General features: G+C 40.4%; 1 protein-coding gene across 1 annotated transcript in view; it reads right to left on the reverse strand.

The window, feature by feature from the left end:
* The window catches only part of NYAP2 (neuronal tyrosine-phosphorylated phosphoinositide-3-kinase adaptor 2), a 125,022-nt gene that overhangs the window by 19,481 nt on the left and 78,202 nt on the right, over window positions 1-27,339 (reverse strand). Inside the window, exons 6-7 of the mRNA XM_042820892.1 lie at window positions 10,724-10,936; window positions 2,265-2,368 (exon numbers count right to left, since the gene is read on the reverse strand). Coding sequence (XP_042676826.1) covers window positions 2,265-2,368; window positions 10,724-10,936 — 317 coding nt within the window. The remainder of the gene's footprint in view (window positions 1-2,264; window positions 2,369-10,723; window positions 10,937-27,339) is intronic.

Below are 27,339 nucleotides of genomic sequence, written 5' to 3' on the forward strand. Positions count from 1 at the left end.
GGAAACCGGTGTCGATACAATCAATGGCCACAGCACAGGAAAACAAATACCCTGTATGCCACAATCTGTCAGACTCGGAATGGACTAACCTGGGCATTTCCAAACACTTTTCACCCACCTCAGATTAATTGCACATTAAGACAGAGTGGGCATATAAAGGAAACAATTGAAACAATGTTTGTATAGCCAAAGAGATACTGAGACTTCTGTCTCTCCCCAGAACTGGGGTCAAGCCAGACCTTTACAAAATTATGCATTCGTAATAAATGGCAACTTAATAGATTAATAGTGAGCAGTTGACAATTGGAGGGGAATTATTGAGGGCAGAGACAGTTTTGACCAGATCTGTGGTTTTTCATGAAGACATGCCCATATCATACACGCGCTGTTCAATTAACAAGAACACCCTCTACAGTCACTTGAAAATTCCTCTTATCATCTTTGTTCTTTTCTTCTGTATGAAGTGAGGTGGAATTTTCCTCCACAGTTTCAGTGAACCCTGGCTGCAGCTTCTAAGAGGCTCATTATCTCTTCTATCACATCAGCTTCTGCTTTCAAGGCTTATTGTTTAGTTCTTAATATAAATTGAGAGACTAAAATGCCTTCAAAACACCCAAGGTGCCTTTGCACTGAGTAACCAGTAAATCATCATGTCTGTTTTATGAAAAAATATACACTACTTGAACACTGGGATACTCAAAACCTTTGGAAGTACAATTACCTTAATTTCTTCCCTAGATAAAAAAAATACTTAGTGTTTAAATGGGTTATCATTTTGAATCTCTGTTATGGATTTGGTTTTATGTTAAATATTTTTCAGAAACGTGCAATGCATTGCGTCCAGCAGAACTCTAAATCAATACAGTTTTGCCACTCAAATAATATCAACCAATATAGATTAGGTTATGCAAATATAAGTTTCCTAACAACTGCCTTGTGCACTGGGTTGAGTAAATTGACCTTACTCTTCTGTTTTCTCCTTTGGCCAGGAGCTTCTCGTTAAGGAGCAACAATAAACTTACATAGGGAATAATTACAAAGTAGTCTCAAGGGAGTTCATCACTGAAATCTCATTGAAGTTCAGTAGGATGATGGCGACTAATTACCCAAAAGCCAATCAAAAATTCACCATCTAAATAAGAGTGCTTGTGTGTGTTAGCATACACATATGTATGTGCACAGATATACACGTATGTTGATGTGTGTACGTGTGCATACCCACACTCATATGCAGTGAGGAGCAGTCCCATACATGTACCCACAAGTGACACGATACTGGAGTGCTCTGAGCTTAACAGAAGGTGCTTACATTATGTTTAAGTGAAACCTTTTCTCTCAATTACTACTCTCAGCAGTTAGTTCTGTCAAACTAATAACACAGGTCTGCACAGTGAAATGATACAGTATTGGCATTAGCCTATAAAATAAAGGTAAGTATAGGTTTCTCATGTCTGTAATTCTTCTCTGTTTTTTCTCTATTGGATAAGTTTGCCAAACACTTCAATTTCTTTTTCAAGGGTCTGTGTAAGATCATTGGTTTTGATGGGGGAAAAAAAGTATATCTTTTTAAGACATAAGGATCATTTACCCCTCTGGTTCAGTTTTTGGTTCCTCACAATATACAATAAACATAACTATAGCAGACTATTTAATAGTCCTGTTAATATTACATGGCCTCTAGCTGAAGAGAGTCTAGCTGCCTTAACTAAACAAAACAACTTGCTGTAGGAGCAGTTTTCAGGACAGTGATAAATCAGTGTAATACAATCATGCACTGAGCTCAAAACAAATGTAAGACTGGCACAAATATTATAGTACAGCTGGGAGAAGTCAAAGGTACGTACATGTCATTGACAAACATTGGTGCAAATGCTTTAGACAAGACATTTAAAAGAAATTTACACTTAAACATAGATCAAATTTATCAAAGTTTGATAAATTTTAAGGACAGTAAAAAAGTACAGAAAACATGAAAAAATAAAAAAATCCAGCAAATTCATACAGTACAGTTTTACTACATTTATATTACAGAATGAAGACAGAAAAGGATACAAAGAATTAAGGGCAAAGAAAATGGCACTGGCCGTACCGAGTGGAATTTCACTGCCAGTGAGAGATGCGCACACACAAATGCACGCTCACGCACAGAAAATAAAGACAAGAAAACAAAAATCATCTACTGTAACAAATGACAGACACAAAGGTGAGAAACATTTGGCATGTTGCAGCACATGAAGTCATTCCCGATTGGCTAACGACGGTACCTGGCTCGGCTGAAGATCACTGGCTTGCCTGAGCGGAGTAACGGACGGAGGAGGCACACCTGATGTGGATGCAGACCGACCTAATCTGCAACTTGCTTTAGGCTCTGGGAAAGAAAAGAAAAACCAACAAGTGGGAAGCTGGTTACTGCTGCATTAACCGAAGCAAGGTGCACCCAGGATTCCCTTGAAATGAAAACTCCAGCCTTGAATTCTAGTTAGCATTGTGCAATTTGCTGGATCATGAAAAGCTGGGCTTAGAAGGAGGGAGATTAGGATGGAACCTAACGTCCCATGTTCTTTCCTTTCACTCTAGTGTCTCTGAAACTGAGGTATAGATTATAAAACAGCAAACAGACTGGAAGCACACCAAGAAAATCATGTTGCCCTCCTTTTAAGGAAACATTAGCTAAAAGCAGTGAGGATACTATCGTACTTCGGGATTTGGAATGACACCAAAAGCTCTAGGAGATGTGATGGTAGTGACTTGAAAGACAATGCAAGAAGAAAGGAGAGAAATCAGAACTTCAACAGTGGCAAATTCTGAACTCAGTTCCCCAGAACTGAGGTGATTACAGAAGCCTTCAATTAGAAGAGAATGTTCAATTCCAGAGAAAAACTGACCAGAATTTACATGGTTATTTCATTTTCTTTCCGTTGTACATGAAGGCAGTTCTCAGAGGGCTCCCCACTGGCCTCCAGTACAGGTTACTTCTGTTAACATACTGACATGAAGCAGATCAGCACAGGAGTCCTGGAAGGTTTGTGTCTGAGCTGTGCTGACACTAGTGTGCTACCCAACAGTGCTCAGCATCTCACATCTTGTCTAGAAGAAACCATCTTTTTCTAAGGAAAGAGTCTGCCTGTTTCTGCTTGAGGAAAGTTGTTGTCCCTGTGCTTCCTGTTTATACTGAGCAGACAAATCCTTGCAACCATGGCTTTTGGCTCAGATGAATGTGCTCATTCTCCCCATGCTTACAAGCCCTCCTCTTAACCCTGCACCTGTCTTTCCTATTTATTGGGTAATACTGAGACCAAGAACACTCACGCTCAGCAGATCTACTTTGTACAACCATGGACTTTCAATTTTTAGCTGAAATAATAGTGCTTTAACATGAAAAACAAGTAACTATAATACCATGCCTCCTCACAATGGGTTGAAAGAATTTCTCTTATTCAGCCTCACATTTTCAAGAAGAAAGGAAAAATTTATGCCTTCTGCAATCCAGGTTTGCCTCTGAAAACCATGTTCTGCTTCTGTCTCTGAAATATATTTTCTCATGCCATGTTTAAACTGTTGTTTTGTCTCTGTGTGTTTTGTCTTAATATTTCTCTCCTGTGTGGATCTGTAGGATCATCACTAGCCAATGGTTGGGCCACTGTTGAGAAGGAATAAAGCTGTCCACAATTAACATGTCTTTAAGTTCACGTTGTGCATCTTGGAAACTTGAGGATAGCTGACAGGTCACGCCACCTACCAGCAGTGTGATGAAATTTGTCCTTCCAGTCTCTATGATGTTTTTTCATTCTTGTCTTAAATGGTTATTTTATAGGAATTCAAAATCGAGTAGAGAAGAGAATTGAGTGGAGAAGAGCTATCCACTTAAGCTGAAGCACTTAAACCAGTGAAAGCATCTGTATGGGTGAATATTCATCAACTAAATATTAATACGTTGGTTAACATCCAGCTGGCTGAGCAGCAAAAATATTTATGCTGTTTGACGAATGCATTATTCAAGTCACTCATTCCTAGTCAGTCTGTGAACACACCACAAGTCAACACGGCAGTAAGCACACAGAAAGGAGCGGACAGATCTCCCCCATAACCTTACATTTTGTACATAATCTGTTGTTTTGCTTTCTTTGGATGTAGGTGGTTATTTCAGGAGTTTGATTGTATTTTTGTTCAGATTTCACACTGTCTGTGTGCCAGATAGCTGTTTCTTCCAGTCATATAAAAATAATAATAATGGGTTTCTCTTCCCTCCCAGATTTTTTCTGGGGTTTCAGAGAGAGCAAGAAGAGGGCTTTTTTGGTCATTATTCTCCTACTGCTAAGTAGAGGCTCTGTTTTTGCTCTGACAAGCAAAATCAGACATTCAGTGTGTCAAAAACTCCAAGGCACTGTCTGCCATTGCTTCTGCGTTTTCTTTAATTCTGGAAAGCAGAGAAGAGTTGTAATTTCCCATTTGGATATATGTGCAACAGCAAAAGATTACCATTTCCTTGCCAAAGAGATTCCTTTTATCTGGCATCAAAGAAACAAAATCTATCAGACACAGATGAAGGATTACTTCCTTTGTCTCCCTGTAATATATTTACAGTATTAAGGAAACTATTGCAATTTCCATGGTGATCCTCATCAAGAGCAGTTTCAGAGGCTGTTCTATCTAGGTGCATATTTTTTTCAGTTCAAGAAGTGAGGTTATGCAGTGAAAGGGAAATGGCTTCTCTAATAGCCATTCCACTGCCCTCTCTGGGAATATTTTTAGACCAAATACTTCATTCTACTCTAATTAGTGCTCTGAGTAACCTCTTCACACTGCACACTGCTGTGGAAAAAAAAACCTTAAACACTGTTTATCAGTAGCAGTGATGCCCAACTCACTATTTTGCATTCTGCAGCCATGCTATTTTTCAAGTTTATTGTACTAGGGTTAACTGGATGTTGAATGCAATGTTCACTTCAAGTAATTTCTACTTTAGGTGGTCTAAAAAACAGAAAGAGATTTTCTTAAGTAATTTTGTCCACTGTCTAGTCACTTTCAGTATCATCAGCTCTTGGTTTGTGTGTTTTAAATGGCCAGTTCATTTAAAACTTCATTTAAAACAAGTTCAACTTGTCTGCAAGGTTTGTATATCAGTATAGATCCTGATTCAGGAATGAAAATGAGTTTTAAGATTTCCTGCTGAGAAAGCTGAAGGAGGAACAATTCTGCCAACAAATTTCAAGCATGGTTTCTAGCATTTGGTTTGTGTTCATGTCATGTGGACAATATTCAGACAGGTCCCTATTAACATCTGAAATGAACAGTCTTGAGAAAATGTGAGAAGTTCCTTCTGTGACTGCTGAACATGGTGTGGAGCAGGGCACAGTTCCATCAGTCAGACTGAGGAACGCATGGGGAAGGCTCTGTACATGTCTGTCCCCCAGGATGGCCCCATTTGCTCAGGTTCCATGGCAGTCCTAGCTAAAGCACCTCTGGTTCCACACTGATAAATCTGATGTGGCACCTCAGCTCTGTGCTGCACTTCATTGTGACAATGTATCCCCTAGTTCTAAAGCAAAACTGCACAAAAGAGTTCCAGAGACTCCACTCTGCATCCACAACTAGGGGCCTTTTGCCGTTGCTGTAAAGCCACTCAAATGCTGACAGGGGCTAGCAGCCTACTGCCAAGGTAGGGAACTCATGGGCATATGTCTAAGTGCTTTACTGGACTCGAGCCAGAGGATTTCAGCAACCATTAAAAATGCTTGTTGCCATCAGTGGGCAGCACGAAGACTGAATTCAGCAGATTATTCAGGCTAGCTATCTATCTGCTCTGTAGATTTTATTTAGTTAGGTTAAGCATGAAAGTGTTCATAAGATTCAGTTGCTGTATTTCACTGAAAAAACTTCTGTGGTATTATTTGCACACCTTCAAATGACAATTTCCTCAGACCATGCCATTTTATGAAAAACACTGCTCACAAAGAGCCTGAACCAGGAGCCAGGCGCTGATGTACAGAGCCAGTAGTGAGTGGCTGGTCTGCTGCGTGTCAGCCTCTGGTCATGTCCCCTGCTATGTCACCCACAGCAGCCACGAGACTCCCAGCAATCCCAGTGGTAGGGAATGAACCAGTGTGGCCAGTTGCACTGGGAACAGCATTACTGGACTCTCAGCTTTTAAGCTGAGTCCTGACACTGCCAGCAAGATGATGTGGACATAAGCGAGCAGACAGCCCCCAAAGGACAACGTTAAGGGTGACCATTTTAGGAGAAAATACCTAACAAATACAGGCTTTCTAGTCACAAATATGACTGTCTTAAAATTATGTACTTAATTTTTTAAGAACTCACACAAATGACCTGTTTTCCAAAAACTCAACAAACTGCTGTCATCCTAGCTAAACGTGCAGAAGCTTGGTTGCTTGCATTTGGGGCAGAGAGCGTTGGATTTCACTCAACAAAGCAGAATGCTGAGAAGAGACAAGATTTTATGGAAATATTTTCCATCAGTTTTATACCAATGTGTTATTGCTTTCTATATTCTCCAGAAATACAGCAGCTCTGCACAATTTTTATTTTTGGATCTTAACGAGAAGAGTTCTTTTATTTATCCAAGGAAGACTTCATTCTGCCTATCCTAATCTTAATTCAAAAAAATACTCTGGCTGTCACTTACATTGGAGAAGCTTCTTATCCTGTCACAGTCTCTTCTTTGCACATGAAAAGAGAAATATTGCTTATTTGCTACAGCTGCCAAGAAGCACGTTTTGAATTAAACAAGGCGATGTGACAGGCTGAGAGTAATCACATGCAAAAAAAAAAAAAAGAAAAAAAAAAGAAGAAGAAGAAGAAAACATGCATATTGGAAAAATAAATCCCGTTATCATCATAGTGGCCTGGCTGTGCTGGTCTCCTAAAAAAGAAGAGTAAGCTGAAATATAACTTGAAATTATGAAACCTTAGAAGTGGAATAAACTATATATGATTCTTTCACTTACAGAAAATATTCAGGGCTTCATCTGCAGGAGCCACTCCATGCCTAAATAGCACAGCCGCATGTCAAACCGAGCGGTTTTCACAAAGGAAGCCTCCATGCAACTCAGTGTTGCCAGGTATCAAGAGGCCAAAAGCTTAGCAGTACTCAAAACCAAACAAGATGAGAAAAAACATCTCTGCTTTAGGTGGGGTCTGTTTTAAGTTAGGATTTGTTCTGAACCATCATGTTTCAGGTCTATGTCAACAGCTAAGGCAATGAAATAAGGAATAAACACTGGCAGTGCTCTTTTCTTCAGCAATTCTTTCTGTTTTTCTCTGAAGCTTTTGGCACTGGTAGCCATCAGTCTTAGGGCCCAGGACCAAAAGGACAATTTGGCAATTCTGTTGTTCCATGTGGCAGCAATGCTGCTGCAGAGAGATCGTGTGTGTCTGCGGTCAGGCTCTGCGATGGGGTGGAGCAGCACACTGGAGATCACACACCTGGCTCATGGCACAGTAGCTCAGTCCTCTCAGTGCCCAGTACTGCTCCAGGCACTGTCTGGGGACAGCCTGTGTGCTGACCGACCACAGACAACCAGTGTAGGTAAGCTCTGAAAGCATCGCATGCTGGCCTGGACTCGTTGCGCTGACTACCCAGTAGTGTATACCTCTAACATCACCTTTAGTTGCCTTAGCTTGGAGAATCCTTGAGGATTTAGTAATGCTGAGACTGCCTTATTAGAACAGTTAGTTTGGTGGGAGTACTAAGTCTTCTTTGGGTGAAGTAGCCCTATCCAGTGTGAACTGATGCTGTGCCCTGCTTCCTTCTTGTATCAATGAATGTGACTTGCACCTTGGGCTTTGCAAGCATCTTTGAATTCCCAAACAGCTTGAACTTAACTATTCATTACTTTTGCAAATCCACCACAATACTAACCAGTAATTTCAATGAACAGCAGATATTTACTCCCTTCATGATTATCTGCAACGTTTTCAGCTTGAATACAAAATGGATTGGCGGAGTGACAAGCTAATGGTGATTCAAAAACAGTGCAGAACTGAGCAGCATCTGTGAGATACAAGAAGCAGTGCAGTGCCTGTCTTTAGCAGCAGGTGGCAATGCAAAATACTGCTTCATAGTTGCAGTTAGAAAAAAAAAGAGGCAACATTCCAGAAAATACTCTTCAAAGCTCCTGGAGTGAAGTTATCACAGCCTTCTGTTCCACAGAACTCATTTGGCTGTTTGCTAGAATTGCAATGACTTTCTTAAAGGGCAGCATGCCCCCAAAGCACTTCCACTGCTTTCCCTGAGAAACAGTAGGATGACACAAAATAAAAATTTGTCTTTACAAACTGTGGGGCAGATGAGAGAACAATTAACCATTAGGTTCAGTGATACCCTCTGCTTTTGACAGGCCGTGCTCACTCAAACACAGTGACCAAAATTTCAAGATCCTGTTTGGAGATGGCTTATTTCCCCTCAGACCTTACCAGCAGGTGCAGAGAACACACACAAACACACACACACACAAAAAAAAAGAAGGGTACTCACTTAGGTTCTCTCCCGTTCCTCAGCTAAGCAGCCTATTGAACACACATTATTTCTGTTTTACCACAGAGCATTTCAACCTCATTTTCTTTATTTCAACAGTGTCTAACAAGTGCCTGGACCAGTGCAAATTAGGAGGTAGGCAGGACACTGTGATACTGTTGTCTTTAAAGGACAACCTTTTTTTTCTTGTATCTATGCTGTTGGAAAGAGAACAGTGATGATGACTATACTAGGCCTGATTGCCCTGATTTTATTTGATCTTGTGGTAAATCTAAGTTCCAAATTCCTAGCCATCTGAAACCAGGACACACAGAATCACTTTTTCGTTGATTTCAGAGACCATTTATATCCATACAGATGTACTGAATCTCTTGCATTCTGTTACACTTCTAATTTAATTGCAAGGAATGAACTGTCATAGTTCATGTATAAGTTCATTGATGAGTACTGTATAGAGCATTTTGAATGTAGCCCCCCAACTAAAGGTAAACCACGTTGCTCAGGCAACAGCTAGAGATACAGGGGGAAATATTCGTGGCAGATGAGAGACAATATTCATCAAATGAAATGTCATAAAAACTGTGGGGAACGGAAAATCATGATCAGCTCACAAATTTTCTTCATAAAAGAGGAGTCAAAACTCAGCCAATGAATATTTTTATAATATTTCTTACCATGAGTCTTTGAAAGTCTTAGTTATGCAGGAGAAAGTCACAGTAAACCAATCAAGGCGTGATTCAACAACTATTACAGTTTGCAGATGCCAAATCAAGATTGAGGCCAAAATGTTTTGTCTGCTTTTGGAGATCAACCAAGTCTTTAAAATAAAACTTATGTAGAAAAGCTGAGCAGAAATGCCGTGTTTTGCTAAGAACTCACTCTTTAATTTTCATTTCCTTTCTGTCCATACTGTCATCCAGAAGAAAAGAAAAGACTGCTACACACCTTTAGTTTAGTTATGAGATGTCCTGATGCTTTGATGTGGTACCTGTAAACCCAGTCTTTTACCTGTTTCAGCACTGATGATGCTAAAATACACTGGGAAAAGAATTCTGAACAAAACAATGAGCAAAGCTGGAAAATGTCTAGCTATCAGAACGCTTTGTGAGAACAGATGAGTAAACAAGGTAAAATAACCTGCACTGCAGTCATGAGATTTGCAGAAAAGATATTTTTGCTCCTGCAGGCAGGACTGTTTGGGGGGCATACTGCAGCAAGAAAAGCTAGACTACACAGCTGTTGCAAATGCTACTTCTCATCAGAAAAAGCTGCTCAAGTTACCTACTGAGTTTGTGGTGTGATTTCCAGCAAGGAAGGGAAAATGTGAGTTCTATTATCTCATAGGGAAACGATGCCCTGGTTGAGGGCTGGGTACCTCTGCTGTCAGCAATGTAAAGACAGATGTCTGCCACTGAAAGCCCAGCGCACCACTCCTGAAGGAACAATTTCTTGTTTGAGTAGCTCCTTCATCGCCTTATTTTCACTGAAGCTACAAGGCTCCAATAGTATATCTGGCAAGTGTTTTTAAAGTGGGTATTTTCCACAGCCCAAGCAGTAAGCAATAATGTTATTATTCTAAGTGAACCGTCAAATCTCAAAAAGTGACAGTGCAATCCTTATCCAAGAGCTATACATATCTATTTAGATGTAGATTCATTTAGCAGTTGTGTTTGTAGTCAATTTATAGAACAGGATGCGTTATTTTCCACAGCTTACAGCAATTCACTATTTTATATATATGAAATATGATTGATAAAATGGATATGAATTTGAGACTTCTGAAACCCACTGTCAGTTTTCTAAGCATTCATGAATAGGCATAAAGAACAGGCTGCTGTGTCCACTCACTTAGCACATCAAGAAGACAGCCGTGTTTCTGTAAGGTATGTTTCTGTTACTGTCTGTGAACTCTCTGAGTTGTCATCTGGGGAGTGAGAAGGATTTTTTGGCATAGAATCCCTCTTCAATGTCAAACAGTATTTTTAAAATTCTTTTAAAATAGCTGAATGGCAAATGTACAGGTTTATATTTCCTGCTACTATCCCAATCCTGTTCCAGTAGAGTGCACAAGCAAACAGCACAATACTTATTTCTGCAGCAGCTAATGGGCATATTCTAGAAGACATTTGGAAGTCTGAAGAATCCAGACGCTTACTTACCTCTCTAGAGATGCCTCAGCTCACAAGGAGATTCACGAGACCTTCCCTGCTCCGCTGTTTGACGTACCTGAGCTGTTGCTTCCAGCCAACATGGTTGGACTGACAGAGGATCTCCCCAGCCTGCTGGAGACCATGGGTGGGCCCGGCGTTCCATCCCATTCCTGAGCTTTCCCTGGCTCCCTGGTAGAAGCTGTCCCATGGTGGCCTCCCCTCTCTTTGTTTTCCAGCTTTGGTAGTGGTTCAGTGCTGTGACTTCTGATCTTCAGTTCGTCCAGCGGTTCTACAAGAATACACACATGCCCATTTCATTATGGAGTGCCTGCTAATACTGCCCATACTATATTGCAATCCTCGGTTCTACATGACAGTTATTATTAACCAACTATAAATCTTTTAGGGGCAATTTATATCACTATTTTTACCATTTAGGCCAAAAATCTATAGTTTATGTTGGTTTCAACACACTTCTTAATTAAAACAATACATAGTGTAGGAGATCAGTAAAATGTGACTTTCCTCTTAGTACTTCAAATGCCAGGAAAATATTTCTGAAAATGATATCTTATCAAATCATGATTTTATTAACAATTTGAGAAAATAATTCAATTGTTCTCAGATGTCATTTCTGAGGGAACAAGTTCTTCTCCAGGTACTTTCTAAGGAAATTGTCCCCTATGGCAATTTTGTACAAACAACATATCTGTATTCCTTCCTACAAAGCACACAATCCACAAAACTGTCCAGTGCTAATATTTCAGGTGTGCTCAACACTGTAACCTAGGGAATAAAATTTCACTTGGTTGAAAAATCCTTGAAGTCATAAAAAGACTTTCTGCTTCAAACACCATGAGTCAATACAAGGAGAAGAAATTCAAAAAACAATGGAATGTTTTTTCAAGTGAAGCAGTGCTGTCTGCTTTCTTCATGGCTGGTGATTTTGTTTCTTTCTTGAGACCCTGATTTCTTTTCTTGCAGGTTGAGCAGTGCAATGGAGAAACAATTCCTGATCACTTCCATCCGTAGAGGTGAAGAATTCACAGAAAAAACTATGTACAGAAGAAACATCAGTGAATTCATAACAGCTAATTATTGTGTTAGTTATTGAAAGTTTGCTTAACTGTTTAATTCCTTAAACGTCAGAATTACTGACTTGGGGATTTTACATGTCATATTTAAATCTAAAGACATCCTTACATGATATACTCAGTTCTAGTCATCCAGATTTATAAATATAACTCTTAATGTACTTTTATTTCAGAATGTATCCACAGTCTTGGAATTTACAATTGATACAGATAGAAAATCTTCCCTTGAGCCTCATCTCAAAATCTTTTCGTGGCTGCAGAAGGCATTCCAAGACTGGGGAAAGCCAAGTGGAGGGAAAATGCCAGGAGCCATTCACAGGCAAGAGGTGACAACAGCCCCCGGGAGATGCACGCTTCTCCTGAACTGGACTGGGTCTGCAGCATTGCCAGAGATGCAGTACCAAAGCCTGCCTCAGTAACTCCTTCCTCTCCTAATCAACCCCCTGGCCAGAGGAAGCCGAGACTATCCAACAGGAACTGCCACTCAGATGGTGCAGCCCCAGAAAAACAAGCCATGTTCCTCCCTGCGCTGTTTACCCTTGCTACAGGAAACAGTGGTAGAGGCAGTATTTGATCTCTATAGGGGATGACGGAGACCTCCCCTATAAACAACAGCAACAAAATCTCCTATTTTGACATTGAGTTTCTTGTCATTCCAGTCTGAGGATGAACTTGTCGATGAGCAACAACAGCCATTCTGGAGTTTCCTCAAGGAAATACTGGAAGAAAAAGATCTAACTCTACATACAGTGCAGTATGTAATTGTTAATACATTTAATGAGTGACTATCAGAACTGAAAATTTGTGATATCACAACCTCACAAGATATCACAACCTTGAAGATTTTTAAAAATTATTCACAGTGGTAACATTCCATCAGAAAACTGAAGAATGATCCCAGTTTAGCAAGTCCCAAAAGCAGCACTCAGTGACATTTTATGTGAAAGACCTTAAAATCAAACCACTTCCTTGAACTTTTAGGTCACTTACCTACTTTAATGTATGCAAACAGACAACAGAATGAAAATCCAAACTGTTTTCCTGTTTGGTAACCCCAGCAGGGTACGAGGCTGAATAACAGTCTGTACCAATATAACATGACATCTGCCTTTCAGGGACCTTTGCTATGAGCTGTCTGTAACACAGTTCTGTGACAGCATAAAGGGACTTGCTAACATAAAGAGTTGTGCAAAGAAATGCTTGGCCCAAATTACAACTAGATTTGAACTGTTTTAGTTACCAACAAAAAGGCAACAAATATTGTTACTGAACCTTTATCTACCAAAAATAATGATGTACTTTTCAAAAGACGTATGCATTTCTAATTTTTTTTCTTTTTATCAATAAAATGCACTTTTCTCAGATATTGTGGGAAAAGGAGACATCAGAACAAAATTTCAAAACATTCTGGAACTGCACACAACCATTTCCAGACTAATACAGGACTCCATCTAGCCTGCAACTCTTACCACCCAGCAAAACTAAGACAAAGCCAAAAGAAGAGAAAATGCTTTAAAAAAACACCGAATGTGGCCTTAACCACACCTACTAGCTCAGCACATCATACAGCAGAATTAATTTACTGTGTCACTCAGCTGCTGCCAGGAATGCTGTGACTACCTCAGTGAAAACCTTGCCTGTGCACTTCCCATTGACACTACTTGAGCACCAGCCCTTGAAATCTCAGGTGCTCGTGCAGTCAGCCCTTAACTACGATGGAAACACTCAGGTTGAGTGTGGAGCTAAGGACGTGTCCACTTCAGCTTACTCAACAGGAGAAGCATTTGTACTTGGTGCTTGATAAAAATGATTTGTGCATGCTTAGCTTTATTATCAGCTGAATCAAAGTACAGCAGGACTCTGCAAACAGCTGGAAAGTATGGGAGTATTCAGGATAAATAAAGAGTTGGCTTATAGTCTGTTTCTTTATAAGGTGCAGAAAATCGGTCTTCAGCTGGCTGTCTAGACTTTGTAAATTTAAATTCTTTCTGGAGGATTTTCAGTTCTCAGTTTATCTGAAAAGTAATATATTCTAAAAATGAAAAGCAGATTTAATCAGATTATAATGTCAAGCAACCCGACACGAAGCCTGAATCATTATTATTTGGTGATCATTATCAGTAACACTGATACACACAGCCTGTCAGTGTTTTATATAGTTTTCTATAATATTACTTTCCTGCTTGCTTCAGAATATATTAAAAATTTTTCAAAAATTGTAATATTTCCTGTTTACTCAAATCGCTTGTGGGTGATTTTACAAGAATTTCAGCTTCCTTAATAGCTGTCAATGGGAATCATACTTCAAATTCAATAAATAATCACAGTGCTAGTTCTCGCTTGATTAAAAGAGTATTTCACTTCCACCATGTCTGTGGCAGCTCCAGGAATTCAAAAGCTCCTCTCCAGGTCATGGAGCAACACTGAGACCTTTTGGTGACTCTCACCATCACTTGGTTGCTTGGATGTTTCCACGCTGTTGACTACTGTGCGCTGCAGATGCAGCCCTACAGAGTAAGCTCAGTGGCACAGATTACTGTCTCTCATAAAGACATGTTCATTACTTTATATTTTCACTCATGCTGATAGGCATGAGGCAATGGCAGAAAGCAGAATGTGGATGTAGCTCCTGGCTGCTGTTACCTGTGGGTGGTGACCTTTTCACAGACTGAAATCAAACTGGAACATTTGGAATGGACCAACCCTCTAAAATAACAACAGCAAGATTTAAAAGGGCACTTTATTCACACTGATTCCATACTAAAAAAAATAAACTCTAACTAGTCACATGGAAGCTTGTATTCTCCTGGAAGATTACAGTAACTGCTGCACAACTTTTATTTATTTTTCATTCAAAAAGTGCAGCAACACCTTGGATGTAAGGTACTTCCAGCCGTTAAAAGCCTTAATTTGGAGTTAGGAGATATTGAAGCTTGATGCTATGCTGGGAATTCAGTGTGTCATATGATGGCCACAGGCAAATCTTTTTACAGTCAAGTGCTGTATTTTGAAAGCTGAAATTGTTATGGAAAGCATCTTCATTGTTCAATAATTCGTAAGCCGAAATAGTACATAAAAATGTAAATTTCAAGAAATAATTCACTGCTTTAAATATTTATGGATACAGTTGGCTGAACTGCCATAAAGGCGCTCAAATGTTTCAAGCACTTCCAGGTGTCACTGTATTTCAGTATTCAAAGACATGCATTTTCCTTATTTATTTCACCTAAGTCTCAGGCTTTTCAACTTCAAGAATAAGATGGTAGCTAACGTTATATATGAGACCATATTTTATTTATTATTGATGTGCACCATTTCCCCTTTATGAAGGATCCCCTAATATCTGCACACCTGGCCATGGTGGTTTGCGAGCTTTGGGATTGGAAGTCTCATAAATGATACAGGAAGGGAGAAACAATCTGGATTAATCAGCTGTAACTTAGACCAAAACAAACTGAAAAGCACAGCTAAGGAAAACATCTTGCCTGAGAAGCAATCATTCAAATGAATATATTCTCTATGGCCAGTCTGCCACTTCAGTTCTTAAGCACAAATTAACTGCAGGTCCTGATGGCCTCTAAGAACAATGCTGGGTAATACACAGCAGAATCTGCATTACTGTTTGCAGCTTTTGGGGGGGTGGGGAGGAAAGGAAGAAGTGCAATTGTCTTAAGAAACTTTAAATGAGGGTTGCTGTCTGCCATTTTTGTCAGTTGAGATGAAATGTATAAGCTATTCATCCATGCATTATTCATTTATTCTTCTTCTGTGTGTTTGTTATAAACCTAAATAAATAATACATCATTCTAGGCAGAACTCATATAGCTTGGGAAGTAAATGGTGCTGCTCACAAGGTCTACAATTCAGCACATGCAAAGCAAGGACGGTCACCTGGGACGGATGTTGATGCAGGGACCAAGAAGTACTGATCATTCCCAACGCATCTCACCTCGCACCCTACAGGGTGGCACAGCCTGGCTGGAGAGCATCACCAAGGGCACACTTGGCTACAGCAGGGATGGAGATGGGGGATTAGGCTGTAACCTGCACATGAAGAGTGGAGCCACCTCAGAAACATCCCCAGCTTCTACCCCTTTCCCTGTTCCATCCCCCAACTCATGGCACAGGGAAAAAACCACCACGGCTCCAGCAGCGCCCCACATATTACAGCCAACGTGACAGTAGCACCTGCCCATCCACTGCAGACATGGTGTGTTGAGTAGTGCTAAGGCCTTGAGGAAACCCCAGTGTGGCAGTTTCTTCTTCCCACACACCAGGAACTTCTATTTATCTGTGTTACACATTCAAAAATAGGTTCTGTCTTATAATGGCTTTCTTGATGTGTGGTTGTCTGATTGGTACAGCTGTAAATATATTACAACCTCTGGCAAAGAAAACAAACAGGCTATTAATACCACACACAAGGAACATGGGTAATGCTCAGTGCATAAGCCATTTTTTTTCCAAAAAATAGAAGTATATTATACTGTCAATGAAAGACATTCCCTCATCTTTATTAACTACAGTGGTTTGTCTATTCTGACTTCATCTGCTTGCTAATTAGGCAGAAGTTTGCTTTGCATATCAATTTTTAATACCCCTTTTTACAGTTAAGTGAGAATTGCAGCAGCCAGCTTGTTCAATTAAAAGCAGCTCTGACCTAGTTCCATGCAAAATCAATAGAAAGCCTGAAAGAGTCTCACAAACCATCTAACATTTAAGGAGACATGGCTGAAATGCGTCCCAGAGCTTACTGAGCACATGCTCCTGTAAGAAGCGTGGCTTTTGGGCTTTTGTTTTCAGACAGTGAAATACAGATGAGAGCACTTCTGCCTGGCACAGAGCTGCAGAGATCAGCCCTGTCTGCTGCAGGCCTCAAAGCGGGGGAGGGAGGGACTGCTGAGGAAATTTGGCTGATATTCCATGGCTATCCAGGGCTGTTAAGTGGGCAATCCTCATTAGAACTAGATGATAGGAAGAGACAAAGCCCACACTGCAAATAACTGCAGACTGAGAAAAGAAGGAATAGATTTATGAGAAAATGTCAACCAAAGCTTTAGAATGCAAAACATAAAGGACTACAATTTAAATATAAAACAGAGATTTTGGAAAAGCATGAAAATACTATAAAGGGAGACAGAGATATCCTCACATGTTAAATATATCGAGTAAACATATTACTTCCCATTAAGCTCCAGAATTTTCTGAGGAACAGTTAGGGGAGCAAGTAATCATAGTGTCATGAAGGTTGGAAAAGACCACTGAGATCATCTAGTCCAACCAGCGCAGCCCCACCATGCCCACCGAGCCGCGTCCCTCAGAGCCACATCTCTGTGCTTCTTGTGACTCTCCATGGACAGTGAGCTCCCCACCTCCCTGGGCAGCTGTGCCAGTGCCTCGCCACTCTTTCTGAGAAAAAATTATTCCTGATATCCAACCTGAATCCCCCCCAGTGCAACTTGAGGCCATTCCCTCTTGTCCAAATATTTGACAAAAATTAAGATCACTAGGTAAAAAAAAAGAACTCTTTAAGTTTCAACAAGTGGCATTATCTGCCACTTAAAAGATGAAGTTTTAGAAGTTCTCTCTTTCAAGACATACATTTAATATTGATGTTACACTGTAAGAGAAGAAATCTGTGATTTAGTGAATTATCCTCGTGACTGAATAAAATACAGGAAAACCTGTTTTTAATCTTACATAAGGAGAGTCTTTCAGCAGGTTTTATTTTGCCTCACATTACAGAAATGATGACAACGTAAAACCTCCTGTTTCCAGTGGGGTTATCACTACGGTTAGTTCTGATCCTGCCCTTGATCTTTTGCATGTGCCTATTCTGATTCACACCACATCCTTTTGCAATATTTGGAGTATACACATTGTTTTACAACTATATTACCAAGACAATTAAAAATCAACATCCTGGGATTCTCATCATTAAATAAAATCGCATTCTTGAAACATATATTTCAGCACTCAATCAATAGATTTATATTTATGTCAGAGCAGTCACAACTACGTAATTAAGCAGAAGAACATATTCTCTGATGTTCACTGAATATGTGTCTTTTTATGCAGCTATCAGAGCTGGCTATGTTATAAGCTGGTGCCTTACACTCAGGAGAACCTCGACATAAACCTGTTCCTCAATGCTTTCTTGGGCTAAAACCTAACACAAGAACATCTTGTGATCCCCACCGTACAAAAAAACCTCATAAGACTGAATAGGCAGTTAAACTGTGAACATGAATGACATTTGCTATTAAAAATGGCCTGTTATTAGTCAACCCTTACTTAATGATTTCCTTCCCAACCCTGTTCATCTCACTGCATGTTCATTCCATTATTCAGGTTCTTAGATCTATAGCTTCTGTGTTTTGGAGAGGAACTGATGGTTCAATGGTCACTGCACATGTCCTAGCACAGTATGACAAGAAATCAGAAGGCAAGGGTCAGCCAAAGAAGCTAAAATATGCAGACACTTCAAGAAAAATGTTTTTGAAGGAAGTTCGTGACCTTAAGTTTTAAAGCTTCTCTCCAGAAGTGTCAATCTTTAGTAGAACTGCTGACCATCAAACATGTCAACACTTTTTTGGTCAAGTTTTCTGCTGAAAAACAACCTCTGAACTGTACTAGCAGTTCAAATACAGAGTTTTTCCTTTGCTTGACTACTTAAATTCCTTCTAGAGCCCAGCTCTTCACCACATTCAGTAGGAAATGAAAATTACAGAATGAAACTTCCATGCCATTCTGTCTTTCCATGCTTTTTAACAGAGTTAATCATTTTAGACTCTCCTCCCTTTCTAATTGCAGGTTTCATTTTGTGATCTGGTTTTCACTCTTGCTAGCTAAGCTACTGTTAAGCCATGGCAGCACAGACTTCAGATCCCAAGGAAACAAGCAGAATGACAGATGGCCTTACACAGCGCTGGCTGATGCCCATGCTTGCAAGACATTATATTATTACTTTAGGAATTGCACAGCAAGTGTGTCTGTATGTTACAACGCATATAAGTAAGAATAAACTACTCAAACACTGTCCAAGCAGGAGAATAGCTGTAGATTTCTTGGGCTAAGGTCTACAGCCACTTTACTGCTTGGGCAATGTACATGAATTATGAACTTAAGTCACACACAAAAATGAAGACATTTCCATCTCCAGAAAAATTACAAATACAGTTTATCTCTTTCACAGGAGTAGTTACAAGAACGATAGTTCTCCTTACTCATTCTTAAATGCCAGATAAGGTGCTAACTGCACGTTACTGTTTTAATAAAGAAAAAAGAATACCATGAATGGATCATCCTGTTCAGAGGAATAAAAACCTGAACCTTCATATAAAATGGAATGTAAATGAATCTACCTTTTTACATGCATTATTATTTTGGCAATTCAGTTTGGCATCAGTGTTTCTCTACTTCTTACTTTATCTATACCCACACTGTTTGTACACTCCTACAGTTTAAGGGTTCAGTATTTGATTTAAAGTTATGCATAAACCCAAAGAAAGCAATTTCCAACTCTGCAATTTCTCTTGTTATCGACAGACCCACAGAAAATTAAGGACAGTACAAACACTGTTTCTCAGTACAGAGTTTAAAAAATGTTAAGACACTACTATGAGTAGATGAGATAATACACTGACAAAAGATGTGTAGCATAGGCAGTTCATATGCTATTTTTTCTTAGCCTTTGCTTTATTCACTGCTACATACTCTATCTACAAATGCCCTGATTTGCAGAGTGGTTTTGCAAGGAACAACAACGTAATACAACGATAGGATCTCCCTTGCCATAATGTATAATGGGATCCCCTGAAGTACATCTCGTCTCATACTTCAAGGACCTTTGTATTGGACTTTTAATGATGGGTTTTTAGAACTTTGCTCACTCTGCCAGGAATTGAATCAGACAGACATGCCAGAAAATCTGTTTTTAAAAATGGAAATATAAGCCACTGAGCCCAAGGAATTGTCAGTCTTTGTTACACAGATCAGCATGGTAAAAACACTTTAAGAAACACCAAGAAAAGCAGTCAGCAGTATTAGAGGATTTTAGAACTGAGGGAAGAAACCTTGTTCTTTCCTTTATTCCCCTCCAAATTCCCACCATTTTCTCTTAAAATTATACAGTTTCTAGAGCAAGAACTGTTTCACTGCAAGTGAAGATAAAGCATTTACTTACATTCCCTCTATTATAAAGAGGCAATGGTGGCAGCTTGAGAGACCTTGAAACAGGTTTCTGATCGCAAGCTAGCACGCAAAGAATTTTCTTGTGAACTCGAGCAGCTACCCTGGCTGTGATGTAGATATTTCAATTTCTGGGGCATGAGGGGAAGCAGATTTTGTGAGCAAAAGTGATTTTTTTGTTCATGGTAAATTTGGGTGAAATTGTTAAGCTTTGCTCTTTCGAAACTTGCACAGTGTTTCACCTTCCTAAAGCTTGCAGTGCTGAGACGGTGGTGGTGGGTTTGTCTGGGGGACTTAGGCCATTTTTCTAAACAAAACTGTGATCTCATTCCTTGTCATTTAGTTTGAGCAGGCTGAAGTGCTCTCTCTACATATCTACCTGTGGAAAATGCCAAATGTGCTTAAAAATGCTTTATGAACATCGTGCTTCATAAAAAAACAAGCAGAAGAAATGCAGACTTTCCTATTTAAGGTCTCTAGTTTTACTTTCAGAATTTAACAATTAAAATCTACTTGAATTCTAGATTTGAAAAAAATCGGATTCTTAAATTAAGAAAAAAAAATCAAGATAACAGCACTTGTTTGTAAAAACAAATTCTACAAGATGCAGCACATGCCTTGAAAAGGGAGCTTTGTACTGCCAGCTGGACGGTCCCACCCCATCATGGCTACATCTAGAGACACAGCCAACACCAAAAGAGGTGCGAAGTCACCAGCACCTGTATCTGATTCACTCTTATAAACTCACTTTCTCCCCTTTGGAAAGCTAACATGCACAGAAACCCTTTATCACATGTTCAAACTGCAGTTCCCACTAAAAACTGCTAAATCTTCAATTGTTGCAGCACATGGTATAATTTTGGTGAGGCACTCTATAGAAGCTTAGTGCTTGATGCCAGGTATTTCCTCTAGCATGACAGTCCATATGATCTTCAAATAAATTATCTCCATGTCAGTTTAAAGATGATCAGACAATCCTGCAGCACCTTCATAGGATATAGTTTCAACGCATTTCTGTTTAGTACAACCATGCACTGCTTTAACAGACAGAAATAAAACATGGCCTTGTATCAAACTCAGAAGCCCCACGTAGGAGGATGTTGATGAGCATGTGGAGTGAGGACAGCCACCTGCCCAGGAGCTCTGGCCATGTCCTCTTCAACACCTGGTGCTGCCCACTTGCTGTGCTGCTGGGCTGGCTGCTGCCCTTCAGCATGGCTATGCCAACACCCAAATACAGGCTATGCAAATGAAACTGTATCATTCCTTCACGTCAAGGTCATTACATTCCTACTTTTTCCCTTAGTTCCATCAGAAAAGGGGTACTCAAATGTCCTACATGGATTCCACCTTTCCTAAACATGCTGTGAAAAATTTTAACAACTTCTGGTTTTGATTTCAGTGAAGGTAATATCTACTTATGGAAAACATTGCCAGATTGAACATCTCTTACCACTATTACTGAGATGAGCACCCATAAATGGGTCCTGAATTGTGTACTCCCACTTGAAACAAAAAGACAAGAAATTCTCCGATTCACCGTTCTGCTGCACAACTATCCCATTGTGAATACAAGCTGTTCTAGTCACAAAGGACTAATCTATTTTCTTGAAGTCAGAGACACAGATGGTGTAAAGTGGAGTAGCTCTTCTGATTTCAAATGTGAAGAAGTGATTTATAACTGCTGAAAATTTGGCCAAAAGGTCAAGATATCTCTCTGGCTCAGAAAGCTTTGTTAGGGAACAAGAAAAAAAATCAATGGCACTCAAAACTCAGGACCTATTATCATTATCCACATCCTTAAGTGCAGCACATGTTGCTTTGCTTACTGGTGACACAGTAAGTAGGTGCCAGTAATCAAATTAAAAGACCTTCTTCCTTTGTTTTTAACAACTTTTGGACAAGCCACATTGAATCCATAAGAAAAACTAGAGAAACTGGCTTTTTTCAGTCTTTCACCTGAAATTATCTTTTACTTGAAATCTAATAAACAGAAAGGAGCTATTAATTTTTCTTTTTTACTCTTTCCAAGTTGATTTCTTCTTCATAAAAAAAAACATGTTGATTACATTGCTATGCAGAAACTGTTAATGCAGTCAAATAATATAAACAGAAGGAAGAAATAAGTCCATATACATCAATCAGAAACAGCAGCTGTTTCCAAAAAAATCTGAGCAATTATTTATGAAATTATGTCCTCTTCAATGATTCTGTATATGGTCATGATCCCAGGAGGACCTGATTTTCTGATGAGCCTAAATTGCTGAATTAGAAGTGGAGACTATGTCACAGTACCAATTAGCAAAAGCACTGCATATCATCTCAAAATGCATGTTTTTTTGGTTTTAATAACCAGAAGTAACAAAGACATTCATTCATCTCAAAAATAGAGGGGACATCCCACTTTTCAGTGGCTTGAATGATTAAAGGCACTTTAAATAGCCATACTCACTTTTGAGGGAAAGCAGTAAGAAAGCAAATGGCACAGCCCGCATTTCAATCAAGGAATGGTACCTGCCGATTTAGCCATTCAAAAGGGAAGATCCCAAACATTCTATTATCCCTGGTGCTGAGAAGGGGCTGCACTGCTGGCACGCCATGCTCAGTGAGGCAGTAACAGTGTAGTGAAGGTACCTGGAGACACACAGCCTGCTGCAGAGCTGCCATGCATCCTTTCACACGTTTCATTTCTTAGTATCTTTGTTCCTCAGCTCAATCCTTCACTTTTGGCATAAACCATGGCAATATTGCTATCCTGCTTCTGAGTGGTCAGCTGATTGGCCTTACCGCCATGTTACAGCTTTCCTTACCCCTTATTTCCTGTGACTGCTAATTGGGGGAACGCACTTCAGCTTTAACAAGAGGCTCCAGCTGGCCAGACTGGCTGATATGTACATGTAAGGCATTTAATCCATTACCCACATTTTTATGCTTGGTAATTTAGAGATTACTGGAAAAGGACAACAGGTTTGAGTGAAACAGCACTCAGGACCATTCAACCGCAAAATTCTTTTTTATTTTTTTCCCCCTACAAAAGCCTGGTTCCTCGAGGAAGTTGACAAAAAATGGTCATTCCCATGGTTACACTTCCATTATTGTCTCACAACAGCAATTATTGGCACTCACGCATCAAAACAGGAGCACTCCTTAGTGATGGGCACTGTGTTAAAGAGCTGATACCAGCAGATCAGATAGTTCATGACTTCTGTATCTACAGACGCATGCAGCACAATATGCACACTTACAAGGGAACATCTGACAAAAGCACTTTATTCATAAACTTCTTTATATCTCAATAGATAGTAACTCACAAGCAAGAGCTGAGACTTATTCAGGCTTTGACTAAACGCAGTGAACTCCGGTAAGAATATATCCTGTCTGTGGTGAATTAAAGCTGATGTTCTCTTACCCTCCTGGCCACTTTCTCTGGCACTAGTGGACAAAGGGAAGGCAACTAAAGTCATCTACCTGGCCTTGTGCAATGCCTTTGCCATAGTCCCCATCATACCCTTATTTCTAAATTGGAGAAAGATGGTTTTGAAGAGTGGACTACACTGTAGATAAGAAATGGTTAGATGGTCAAATCCAGAGGGTTGTGGTCAATGGCCGTAAGTACAGGTGGAGACTGGCCACAAGTGGTGACCTTATGATAGGGCAGGTGCCTAGAAATGTCCCGAGCACCCAGCCCACCTTCAGTCCTGCTGGGCACTTTCGAGGCATTTTGTTGGAACACAAGACATCGAGACCTTGCCAGCCCTACATGAGATGTCAGAGTCCTGCGAGTGGATTTCGAGCCACCGCGTTTCCTGCTCGAGGAACGGCAGACGTCAGAGGTCCTGCCAGAGACACACGAGGTGTCCATCACTGGTGGACACAGCACACAAGAAGCGCTGAGAGCCAGAGATGGGAAGGAGAAAGAGCCGGTGGGAGAGAAGGCTGAGGCACCACACAGCTCTTCTGCCTCAGCTCTACGGATATCACTTCCCTGGACTGCGAAAGGAGAAGAGTTAGAAGCAGCTCGAGGTCATTGCTCCATTCCGCTCCACTCAGCCCCGGTGAGACCCAGCGTCCAGGTCTGGGCTCCCCAGTACGACAGAGCCTACCTGGGCACACTGCAAAGAGCCTGGTGAATGGCAGCCAAGCTCTGGGGAGGACAGAAGCACCTCTCCTCCGAGGAGAGAGATGGGACTGTTCCTCCCACCAAAGAGAAGGTATAGGGAGATCTTTCAATGTCAGTAAATAATGGGAAATCCCAAACTCAGTGATAGGTCTCCTTTTGAGCAATGAAATACAAACTCATCCAGGGATCCTGCTGTAAAGAAAGGACAGTGGGTGTGGATAAGGTCTGCTGGTCAAAAAGGTTGTTTCCTGAACTCGCACCCTCTCACTGCCAGCGGCACTGTGAGGGTCGGGCTGGAAACACTTCCCCGCCTGCTGCTGCAGCACGATCCGGCCGCGTGGCAGCCGCGCCTGAGGTTGGACGGCCACCGCCGACTCGGGAGAGGCTTTCGCACGGCGCTGGGCAGCCGCGGGTGCCGCCGCGCGTCCTCCGGAGCCGCTGCACGCAGCCCCCTCTGCTCCCCGGCTGCAGCGGCACGATCGGGCTGAGCTGCGGGGCCGCCTTTGGGGCAGCTTCCTTCAGCTCCACCTCCGCAGAGAATGCCGCTGGGATTCTTCTTTTCTGGTTTTGCGCGTTTCGGTCGTGTGGGAGAATCTGTCGTAAAGGAGGCGTCGTTGTAAAAGATTTGGTAAAAATGCAAAGAGTTCAAGAGGAGAACTAAGACTTCTAATCGCAGAGGATGAACACAGACATTGAAAAGGTCTCTCGGCCAGTTTGCGCTAACCACAGCTTTGTGATGCAGCTGCATTAAGTTACAAAAACCCCAGTGTTTTCCTGTCCACGAGCAGAGCTTTGTAAGATTGTCAAGAAGAAAATAATTTAGATGTGGAGGTTTAATAACAAACAGAACTACATGAGAAGGATTTTCACTTGACTCATTTCCCAAACTTTTCCACACATACTTCTTCACCTGACAGGCCTGTTTTCTAGCTCTCTGGAAAACACCAACATAAAATAATAAGAAAAGATGGAATAAAAGTGGGAAAAAACTTTCAACTATTAACAGCAGGCCTTCAGCCATTTGAAGTTGGTTTTAACGCCCTCAGTCCATGTGCACGCTATTTGTCAGTTTATAATAAAATATTTTAGATTCCTAATGCAGCGAGCATCAGCCTGGAACAAGAATGATAACAATCATCCCAATTTGTAATCATTTCAACTGAATTTTCAAAGTAGCATATTCACAGATTTCCTCCCTGTCTGCGACTAAAGCTGAAGAGTGAAAACCAAAACAAGGTGCAAAGCTGTCCAAAGCTCATGAATCAGCACCAAGCTGCCCTGCACTGTGTGAGCTAATCTTTTGTGTCATGGACAAACACATAAGGCACACGAAACACACAACAGAGATGACTGTTATGTTCTGCAATTCATTAGGAGGAACGCTTTGAAAATTAGCTCCAAACAGTCATGAAGTTCCAAGGAAGTTTCCTCCAAGGAGGAAACTGTAGTTTTAACAAACGAAAACAACACAAACAGAGAGGGTTGGTCACCCCTGGAAAGTGTTCACAGCCATTTCACCCAGAAAAAATATACTGCCTTGGGGTAAGTGCAGTTTAGATACGCACCAGCAGCTTCTCCACATTTTGCTTTTCAGTATGTGGGTATGGCTACATGCAAAAGCATCAGTTTGATACTTTCCCACAGCGATACACATCTCTGTGATGCAGAAAACATAGCAAATATCCCCCAAAATCTGTACACTGTTCTCATCTTCTCTCCCTCTTTTATCTTTATGAAGGACATGGGTAATGCAGACACACACTGCAAGCAAAGGGACCTTGTTCAACAGAGCACATAACAGTGGGCACACACATCTTCCAAATGCATTAGAACAGTGTGCAGTGTACTACAAGGAAAGCAGATGATGGTGATATTTTTTTGAACAGCTTCCCCTTAGCCTTTGAGGCTGACATTTTTTGTAGGGCTCTGCAAACTCTTTGGGCATGCAACCATGTTGCCTCACACAGGTACTGATGAATAATAATATCTATCTTTTCTACTTCTTCACAATTTTCATGCTTGACATCTTTCTTCAGTTTTCAGTAGGTTTTTCTCCATTTTTCTGCCTTTCTTTGTCATCATATTCCACATTTTCATTTCTGACTTGGCCTTGAAATTTATTTTCCTTTGTTCTTCTCTCTCCACCTTCATAATTGTGCCTCAATGCATATTTAAGATGCTAACAGCACACAAGAGAACTTTTACTAGAACACAGCACAATAAGTGAACAGCCAATAAAATCTAGATATGCACACCACAACTGCAGCCAGTGGATGCTGAGTGAGCTCAGTAACAGGGCTGAGGCTTCAGCAGAATTTCCTGTCTTTCAGAAAATGTGGCCCTAAGGTCGCAGTCTCCTTTGTATCACTGATTTATCCCAATTTCCCACTAATCTAATCCCAATGAACTCTACAATAATAAAATGGAAGGGGAAAAATAAGGGGAAAATGCCAGAACAAAGAAAATAATACACAAAGGAGGAGTAGGGCAGCTTTAACTCAGAGGAAATAAGCTTTGTGCAGTCTCCTTCCTCAAAAAGAAGCCCCCTCAAAATTGTTAGAAACTAAAAGACAGTGAATAAATTCTGAATTTGGACTCAAGTGCAAAATTTCCACAAAGTCAGTTGCAGTAATAACAATAAAGATGAGAGAGAATTTTCTCTGTAACTGCTGCAATATTTTCCAAATACACTCAGCTGAATATAAAATGTAGGATTGTGCTTTTTTTGGGGACTAGCATATGGCAGTGAGAGCTTCAGACAAGTCACAGGGGGCTGAATCTTGGAGGATTCAATGAGATGTGCTCAGAATAATTTCATAGTTAGAAGCACATATTCTTAGTTTCCTAGCACAGTTTTATAAGAGCCACTTAGCTTCTGTTTTGTTTGTTTATTAGCCTCTGGATTCTGGAATTTGTTCTTTATGCTGAAACCAAATTACACTGAAGTGACAAGTATAAAAACATGGCAGTCCCTGCAAGTCCCATGCTATGCATTTGCTCTCCCATAGCTTAAAAAACTAATCCAAAACTGAATTACTTTAAGCTTCCAGTGTGATTTACAGGAGCAAGATTTCTTCAAAACATCTTATGATTAGTCCAGTCTGCGCTCGCTATCGCTACATATTATCACAGTGTATAAATGTGACAGTTTGCTGGATTCTGCATTCAAATCCTACAATTTAAGGTTTTCTTTTGTTCTGTTTTGTTTTATGGTAGATCATTTCAGTGCAAAATTGCAGGACATGGAATGTTAGCCCTATATGTGTTTTCAATGCATTTTAAAAGGAC

Source organism: Centrocercus urophasianus, unplaced genomic scaffold (genome assembly GCF_019232065.1).
Source record: "Centrocercus urophasianus isolate 14NV4802_14NV808 unplaced genomic scaffold, USGS_Curo_1.0 seq_19, whole genome shotgun sequence".
NCBI lineage: Eukaryota > Metazoa > Chordata > Aves > Galliformes > Phasianidae > Centrocercus > Centrocercus urophasianus.